Genomic DNA, 9,299 nt, shown 5'->3' on the forward strand with positions numbered 1-9,299 from the left:
TCCTCTTAATTTGAATGAAAGCTAAAGGCAGATGATGAAAGAATAGTTTAGTATAAGCAACCCCATAAGAGGTCTTGACAATATGGTACTAATGAGAGTTTTTGATATCTACCCCGGTTCCTCTAGAGGGATGGATCATAGCCAGCCCTTCAAATTCTTCCCCATGGATGGTAGGCAGTTTGAGGCTGAATCTCTGGTGAGGAACTCTGTGTTGTGTTAGAATTGAGGTTGTGAGTGCTTGTCGTGCTGTGAGTGCACACCATGTGCCCACCGTCCTTTTATGAGCAAGTATTTCCTTATATAAACATTTCCTGCCTTGTCCTGTGATCTTGCTACTCCAGCCAGAGCCAGAATCGGTCTCCCATCCAAGTACTAACCAGGCCCGACCCTGCTTAGCTTCCGAGATCAGATGAGATCGGGTGCGTTCAGGGTGGTATGGCCGTAGACGAGCCACAGCCAGAATCAGGCCTGCAATCAGTGCTAAGACCCAGGTCAGCATCTGAGTGCCCAGGGAAGATAACTCCACCCACTGTGGTACTCTAATCCGGATGGGGACTAATTGCCAAAATGGTATCTTTGCTCTTAGGGAGCGTGACTTTAAAATAACCAAAAAGAGATGGAGACCAAAAGGGTGGTTTTGAAGTGAAGACATACTCTGAAGGGAGACAAGCAGAAGCCCTGAGCTGGAAGGAGGAGGAGAGGGAAACTGAGGCACACACATACAGACTCCTGGAGCTGCAGTTGAGCTACTGGCAATGCAGTGGAATCATGAGATCTGCTTAGCTATTTCGAAAACCTTGCTTGGGGAGATATTTCCTGCTTCCTTACTTTCTTGAGTATCTTTACAATAAACGCCATTATAGAAGGTAATCTGCATACCTTGTTCTTTGTAACCAAAAAGAGCCAAACACAACTTGACCCTTGTAATGTGGAGATTAAATGATAGTTTATTATTCTTTTATAGAAATTAAAGTTTCCAACAAAATGCTTTCCAGGAGGAATCATTATGTATGTTTACGTCTTTTTGTCATTAGTGATAGCAACAAAACATCTAAAATTTCTTCTTGGCATAATTAGAAGTAACACCTATTGAAGATTATTGAGGCTTATATTTTTGTTAAATCCATAAAAACATCTAAGAATTACACACAGAGACCTGGTCATGTATTTGTTTTGATAATAACCCTGGGATTAAAAGTTGTGATGTTTTAAAAGAACACAAGATCTCTTACTACTGTGGTGTAAATGTTAAAGAGCACTACAATCTGGAAATTAAGGTCTTCTAGGATTTAGCATGTCATGGGGCTGATATCTGTGGTTATAATCAGAACAAACAGGTGGGCTGCTTTTACTGAATTATGTTTGTATTTTGGAGAAACAATGTCATGGTGAAATTACCTACCCATTTCCAACAAGAGGAATGCGGAACCTGGGACTTCGAGCCCTCTTATTGTCTCTTCCTACTGTAAAATCAGACTATCAAGTTACAGTGAGGTAACTCTAATGAAACAAAGTACATTCATTCTTCAGCCCCTTAAAGAGCACTCTGCTAATGCGGTCTCCTTTCTTTAACGTTTCAACCCAAATCGGTGATGACCTTTCTAATGAAACATAAAACCTACGATATGCAACCTTACTAATATATTCTAATGTAACTAGGTCACACAAAAGGCTTGTTCAGTTTGCAATGTCTACTTTTGCCTTTGCCAGAATTTCGAGTTATACCCAAAGTGTGTCATTCTTGACGGTATCACTGTAATCCTACTCCAAATAAATAGTTCCTTAAATAAAACTTCTAAACATTATCACCCTGTAAAATATGTTAGAGTGCTTGATGATTCAAAAATCATGACAGTTTTACATATGACTAATAGCCATCTTCTATATTATTATGTATGTATTTAAAAACGATTCTACATATTTAAAAAAAATTTTTTTTAATGTTTTATTTCTTTTTGAGACAGAGAGAGACAGAGCATGAATGGGGGAGGGGCAGAAACAGAGGGAGACACAGAATCGGAAGCAGGCTCCAGGCTCTGAGCAATCAGCCCAGAGTCCGACGGGGGGCTCGAACTCACGGACCGCGAGATCATGACCTGAGCTGAAGTCGGACGCTTAACCGACTGAGCCACCCAGGCGCCCCGCGATTCTACATATTCTTAAAGAGATATAATTTGATAAGTGTGTTAAATATGTTTCACATTTAATGGTGTTTTGTAGTTGTGCTCATGGAATGGCTTCCTCATGAGGAAGCATTCTTTATTTAGAGCTGCGGTAGGGATGTTGCCTTCCTAAATAAACATCCACGGGGCCAATGTCCTGTAGTGACCACACTTGTTTGTTTGTGGAGCTCTTTGTTGAAAACTGACATTTCGGAGTTACCCCCTAGTTCTTTTGAAAAGTCATTAACCATCTGCCCCATAGACGCTTGTCATATATATATATATGGATATGAAACAACCCAAAGATCTCTTAATGTAGAGTTCCTATTTTGCATGAATAAATAGGGGAGAAGGAAATCAAAGCACTTGGAATTGCAAGCATCTCCCTTTAGTCTCTTATCTGGCTACACATGGCCACTCATACATACACCAGAGTTTCCCAAGCTGCTGCCACCGCAGACCCGACTGGCCAACGGCTCTCTAGAGATAGGTGGTTGCTTGCTTTCCGTGGGGAATTGATGAGACACAGATAACTGTCGGCCAGAACTAAACGGAGCCCGCAAAAGTTACTGAAGGTATGAGATTAGATCCCGCCTGGTGAAGGGGATCGCAGAGGAAATCCCGGAGGGGACTCGGAGGGAGCGGCTGGGCTCTGCTGAGGCGGCACAGAGGCCCGGCTCCTGGCAGGCGGGTCTGGGCTGGCTTCACTACAGTCAGCCTCCCGTGGATGTTGCTGCAGGCACATCGGCATCTCTTAATGTACTGAAGAAGAAAGGGGACGAGGACAGCAGGGAAGGAAAACCAGGGGGAAAAAGAAACATATAAAAAATTCACCACATAAATTAGCTGCGTCTCTTGTCGCAAAAACTGACAATTTCATCTGAACGTGAATCCTGGGCTGCTTCTTCAAGTGCCTGGAGGAATTGCATCACGGAACCTACAAGGTAATTATTAAAAATGCATAGATGGTCATGTAGGTACAAAAAAATTGGGCAACTTGTCTCCAGAAAAAACATTAAAAGGTCCGCATATGTCAGTGAATTAGAGTCTGTTTTCTTCTAACAGCTGCTATTTTGGGAATTCCTCTGAGGATGTTTAAAGAGCAAGTTTTGTATTTTGAGGTGGCTGCTCCATTGTCGCGGACAGTTGAAACCAGAGTAGGCTATTGAGGGGAGCTAACGGTTTTGGCACTGGTTTTGGGTGTTAAGTATCAACTAACATGTTTATGCCCGCCCTTCAGATGTCCACATACAAAGACCCCTTTCTCTCCCTTCTGGCAAGAATCCAGGCCAATCTTGGAATGCTTAGTCCCCCGCCCATCATTAAGGGCACTGTGTTAATCGTGGGGCTTCATCTCAGAAGCACCCTGGAAAGGAATGCTCACTGACCCACAATATCCACATTTCCGCTTCTGTGGAAATTGCATGCATATGAACATGGGGTTCTGAAGCAGAACTAAGAAACAATCAAGTTCAAGTTCACTTAAAACTACCTAGAGATTTAATACGTTAGCCAGGCTAATGGATAGGTCATTGAGTTGTTGCAATCACTTAAAAAAATGTGTTATATTAGAAGTGTATGATATATGTATATCTATGATATAAATATGAGATTCTTTCTCACCATTATTTCTGTGAAGAACACAGATACCACACACTTTATTCAGCGAGTTGAAGACCAAGTTTTCGGCTGCTAAAAAAATGTTAGCTTGATTTGAAATAATACGTTCAAGTTGGGTTTGATAAATACGATGATAAATAGGTAGACAGAGAAAACATCACATCCTTCCTTATAGCTTTAAGCCGAGTACTAGAATGTCCCAGAATAACTAAAAAAAACCCCAACTTTCTTTTGTGATCTATTTGGCATTAAAAGTATCTTGATGTTCTGTAGGCTTTGTTAGACTGAAGATTTTAATGAGTTGTATGTCTATGAATTTATTAAAATGAAATCTAGTATCAATGGAGAAGAGAAATTTGAATCATTCTAGTAAGTAATTTGCAAGGTGTTCCTTGGAAAATATAGAAGAAAGGAGTAAATAGTTTGTTTTGTGAATATTGTAGGTTGGGCATCTTCAACTTGTTATTGGGGGAAGGAGTGAAACATAATCTCACATCTAAAGTTTTCGGGATTTTTATATCACATAAATGATTACTTTTTGCTTAAACTTGTGCCTTATTTAGGTTACATCTAGAACATTATGGTTCTTCTCAGATGCTTAATATATTTGTTTTTATGATTCAAAACTGAGTCTTGACAACCATGATTCTGTTCTCTGTCTCTATGAGTTTTGTTTTGTTTGTTCATTTGTTTTGGTTTTCAGATTCCACATGGAAGTGAAATCATACAGTATTTGTCTTTCTCTGTCTGACTTATTTCACCTAGTATAATGCACTCAGGTTTTATCCATGTCGTTACAAATGGCAAGATTTAGTTTTTTTTATGGCCGAGTAGTATTCCATTGTGTATATATATTTTATATATATATACAATATATATATAAAATATATACATATATAATATATACATTTAATTTATTATAAATTATAATAATTATAATAAAAGATATAATATATCAACATATTACATATTAATAGATATTACATATTCTTTATCCATTCATCTATCACAGATGGTATCTAGACTTATTGTGGTAATCAATGACAGTGTATACAAATATCAAATCATTATGTTGTACACCTGAAACTAATATAATGTTATGTCGATGATACTTCATTTAAAAAAATGAGTCTAGGAGCACCTGAATGGCTCAGTAGGTTGAGCGTCCAACTCTTGATTTTGGCTCAGGTCATGATCCCAGGGTCATGGGATTGCGCCCTGCTTCAGGCTCTGCACTGAGCGTGGAGCCTGCTTAAGATTCTCTCTTTCTATCTTTCTCTCTCCCCCTCTTCCCCTCCCCTACGCATCCCCTCTCTCAAATTTAAAAAATGAGTCTCGAATCTTTAGAAAAGCAGAAAAATTCTCCCCTACATGCCAACTATTTTACATATTTATGCTGTCCAATTTACATTTTTTCTTTCAAGATATTAGTGCAAGAAAATAATACTGATGACTAGAATAATTTGTTTACTTCTTTAAAGAGTCCTCACACATTAGTTTTATTTATTACTTCCCCAGTTACTTTGCCAGTATGATACGTTTTTCAGAGGAGCACAGGCATGATTCTTCATCCCTCGGCCTTGAACTGTGGTTTTACAAATCCTTAGGACTGTATGCCTGGCACATAGCTGGCACTCAGTAAATACTGTTTGAATAAATACTGGATAAAGATCTTAGTGATTTATGTGAGTGTGGGAGGAAACATTAGGCCCCCTCCCCTCCTCTGTGTGTGCACTCTGCAGAAGTCACAGCATTTGACAGGCCTACAGCATGGATCGGGTCGCTTAGGTTTTGTGAGAACAGGCTACAGCTGCTGGGTCCTTTGAGACCAGGCCGCTCTAGCCCTTTGTGCCATTGCTGGGAGTGGTCAGACTTACCCAGCCTCACTTCCCTGTTACCACTATGGAAGGTAAATGATTTCTACTGGAGACAAAGGAAGATCAGGGGAGGCAAAGCAGGGTAGATATATCCATTGTTTTCAGAACTCTCTTCTCCATTCAGCTCTGTTTCCCCTCTCTGATCCAACACCCCGCTGACCTTACGATAGATAGCACCCCACCTCTCTTTGATATTTAATTTTCTGGAGTTTCCATAGTCTTGTTACCCCTTTGGCATTACTTTAGATTTTTACTTTGTCCTATGGAACTGCTTCAGCTCTGATGTCTCATTATCACATTTTCTGACCATAATCCATCATTTTTTCCTTTTTCACTCACAGCCAGATAAGAACCTCCAGTTCCTTGAACTCCTTACCTTCCCCCTTCTCTTTTCTGCCTTACTTAACCTAGACTTTGTCCTCCATCCTTTTAATTATCCTCTTGCCTACAGCCTTCATCCCCCATTGCTCCACACGCCGGTGGAACACAACCCTGGTTCGATCTAGCTCTTTGCCTCCTCCAGCCCTACACCAAGATGCCATGCCCACTTGGCAAACTAGAAATTTAGTCATCAACCTTGACAGCTTTTTTTCCCACTCTCCCCTCCCTCCTCCACCCTGCCCAGGTTCTGTGCCTCTTCCCTAAATACCTCTGAACTTTTTCCTCCTCCCGTGTTGCCCACGGCCATGCCTATAGATCAGGTTGCTATTACCTTTCACCCACATAGCTGCACTAGTTAACTGGTCTTGCTGCCCTCAGTCTGGTGTTCCTATTAGCCAGGCTCTGCACAGCAGCTATAATGTTCTTCATACGTTTCAACTATGATCAAGAAACTCACTTCTGAAACCATTTAATGGTTCCTTGGTTAAAGGCAGTGTTCAAAGTTTTAAAGATGGTGCATCCCTGTGTGATCTGACTTCTGTCCATAGCTCTGATTTTGCCCCCTGCCTCTTGCCTCTCCTTTCTGCAACTCCAAAAGTGCTTTTTTTTTTTTTTTTTTAATGTTGTCTGTTCCTTTACTTTTTTCTTCTCCACTAGCACCATGAAAACTAAGTAGGGTCTTGGGGTGCCTGGGCGTCTCAGTCGATTAAGCGTCCGACTTCGGCTCAGGTCACGATTTCACGGCTGGTGGGTTCGAGCCCGGCATCAGGCTCTGTGCTGACAGCTCAGAGCCTGGAGCCTGCTTCGGATTCTGTATCTCTCCTTCTTCCTCTGCCCTTTCCCTACTCGCACTCTGTCTCTCCAGCTCTTAAAAATAAATAAACATTTAAAAAAATTAAAAAAAAACCCAACCAAGTAGGGTCTTGATTTCCTTTCCCCAAAAAGCTGCTACCTCATTCCCAGGCAAATGAGGAGAATAGGACTTGAGGCTGGAACCACTGTTAGGGTCTCCCTCCCCCAGTCCAGAGCCAGGGGGAGGAACTGACACATGGAGAGGAAGTGGGATCAGGGAGGGCCTACTCCAAGTAAAGCCTCCACTCGGTCCAGTCTTGCTTCTAAGGATAGGAGAGGCATGACTGACTGTCAGAGCCAGGGTGGTGCCTAGCTGGGCCACAGCCCTCTGTAGGGTGGTCCAATGAAACTTGAGGATTTCCAGCACTGCTGGTGTCTGGTGTTTCAAGGCTGCTGTGGCCATAGACACCTCTTGGACCTCTTGGCTTTGGTTCCCCCAAAAGCCAATGGTGACAGCAAGTGGTAGACAGGGAAAGCAGACCCTGCCCTGAGAGCCTGCAGGCTGCACAGGAAGAGTAGCCAACCTGGGGTGGAGGCAGCTGGATCCAGGGAGTGGCTGACCCACACATCATAGATGCTCTTGTTGGGCAGCACACCCTAGAAGAGGGCATCTAGATCCCAGAGCAGCCCCCACAGTGGAGGGGAAGGGGCATGGGTTTTAAGGGCCACCCCCTAGTAGGCTGGGCTGGTTGAAGGTGGGCACTGGGGACAGGATGTGGGTGGTAGTGGAACCAGGGGCATTATCACATGGGGAGTGTAGATTGGCAGCAGGAGGTGGGCAGGTGTCCCCAAAGTGAGGCCCTGTGACTTCTACTGGATAGTCCCCAGGGGCCTGGGGTACCTTGCCGTAAGTAGAGGAGCCAGGCTCTGTGCTCAGGGGAGAGGGATGAGGGCCTGATGGTTTCCCCCTGGGAAGTCTCCTCCTGGGCCCGGGGAGGGGGCAGAGGTGTCACAAAGTCCTCTCGGAGGTCAGAGGTGGAGTGGACACCTCCACTGTGCCCAGAGCCTGCCTGACTGGGGCTGGTCCGTGGCCCCCCTCCCTGAGGTCCCTTAGCAAAGACACTATGCTGAGGCCCTCACTAGGCGGTGGCTGGGGTCTGGGCAGCCAGCAGGGCCAGCCGTGCAGCACCTAAGGGCCTGGGTCCTTGGCGAGGGTTCCCCGCACCCCTCCTGCTCTGCCAGCGCCGGCACAGGGCAGTGTTCTGCAGCCTCAGCACCTCTGCCGGGATCAGGCTCACATCTACTGCCTGGGAGTTGCCCTTGGCCTGGGGCTTCTCAGGGTCCGTAAGTACCTTGCAGAAGCATCCGAAGCATGGTTGGAGGAGATGTTGTGGTGGATGGAATCCTCCCAGCCCTCGTAGTCCTCCCAGTAGTTGGGGAACCCAGCTTGAACCTGACGGATGATCCGGGCCAGTTTCAGCCTGCGGGAGGGCCCGGTCTGGATCCCCTAGGAAATCATGGCCAAGTAGGTGTAGGTGTAGGGGGTGCTTGTCAGGCCGCAGGTATCTCTTTTTCCTCCTCTTGGGGGGCTGGGAGGATGACTCCGACCAGGGAACCCCCAGGCGTGTGTTGCTGCAGGGCCCCATGCAGAGGAGGTGAGCAACGTGGGCAGGGGCCTGGCCCCATGGAGGCCTCAGGGCAATGGGGCAGTGTGGTGAGGCACGGCTGGGGGTCTGGGGCTGCCAGAAGTGCTTTTCATTCTGCCCATGCTCCATGCACTCTCTTCCCTTTGCGAATTCTCTTTCTTTCACCCTCCTCTTTACCCTCTCACCTCCAACTTTATTTCTCCTGGTGGGTGAAATACTCCTACTCATCTTTCCGGTTTTTGTTTACTGCTTCAAGGAATTTTTCCTGAGATCCCTCTCCCTCCAGAAATAATCGGACTTAAGCACACTGTATCTCCTCTAGGCTAATACTTAGAATCCTGTATTCTAATTGCTTATTTATCTATATCTCCCACTGTTTCATGAAACCCATGAGGGCAAGGACTCTACCTGCCTTGTTCGTTGTTGTGCTCCCAGTGCTTAGGACAAGGCTTATAATATACTAAATGGTTAATCATTATTTGCAGCAGAGAGTGTAGAGTGATCGTCAGGTAAGTAAGTGAACAGGAGCCCAACTGCCTGGGTTCGAATTCTGAGGCTGCCAATTACTTGCTTGGATAATCTTGGATAAGTTAATTAACTCCCTATGTCTAGCTTTTTTATCTGTAAGATGGGGATTATAGCAGTGTTCACCTCATCTGGGTATTGTGAGCACTGAATTAATACATGTGAAGTCTTTAGAACAACACCTGACACACAGTAAGCACTCAACTGACTGCTGATTTGTCAAAATATTTAATATGGCCATTAAAAAATAATGGAAATCTATCTATCTATCTATCTATCTATCTAATCTATCATCT

The 9,299-nt window shown here is 44.2% G+C and overlaps 1 protein-coding gene and 1 pseudogene across 1 annotated transcript; both read right to left on the reverse strand.

The window, feature by feature from the left end:
• Positions 1 to 329: 329 nt before the first annotated feature.
• Positions 330 to 447, reverse strand: LOC113598930 (uncharacterized; annotated as a pseudogene).
• Positions 448 to 7,276: 6,829 nt separating this feature from the next.
• Positions 7,277 to 8,478, reverse strand: LOC106979823 (forkhead box protein H1). Its single transcript, XM_015077779.3, is given in 6 exon segments — positions 7,277 to 7,662; positions 7,665 to 7,814; positions 7,817 to 8,063; positions 8,065 to 8,196; positions 8,199 to 8,366; positions 8,368 to 8,478. Coding segments are annotated over 6 exon segments (1,194 nt in total).
• Positions 8,479 to 9,299: the final 821 nt, after the last annotated feature.

This window comes from Acinonyx jubatus, chromosome B2, assembly GCF_027475565.1.
Source record: "Acinonyx jubatus isolate Ajub_Pintada_27869175 chromosome B2, VMU_Ajub_asm_v1.0, whole genome shotgun sequence".
In the NCBI taxonomy this organism is placed as follows: domain Eukaryota; kingdom Metazoa; phylum Chordata; class Mammalia; order Carnivora; family Felidae; genus Acinonyx; species Acinonyx jubatus.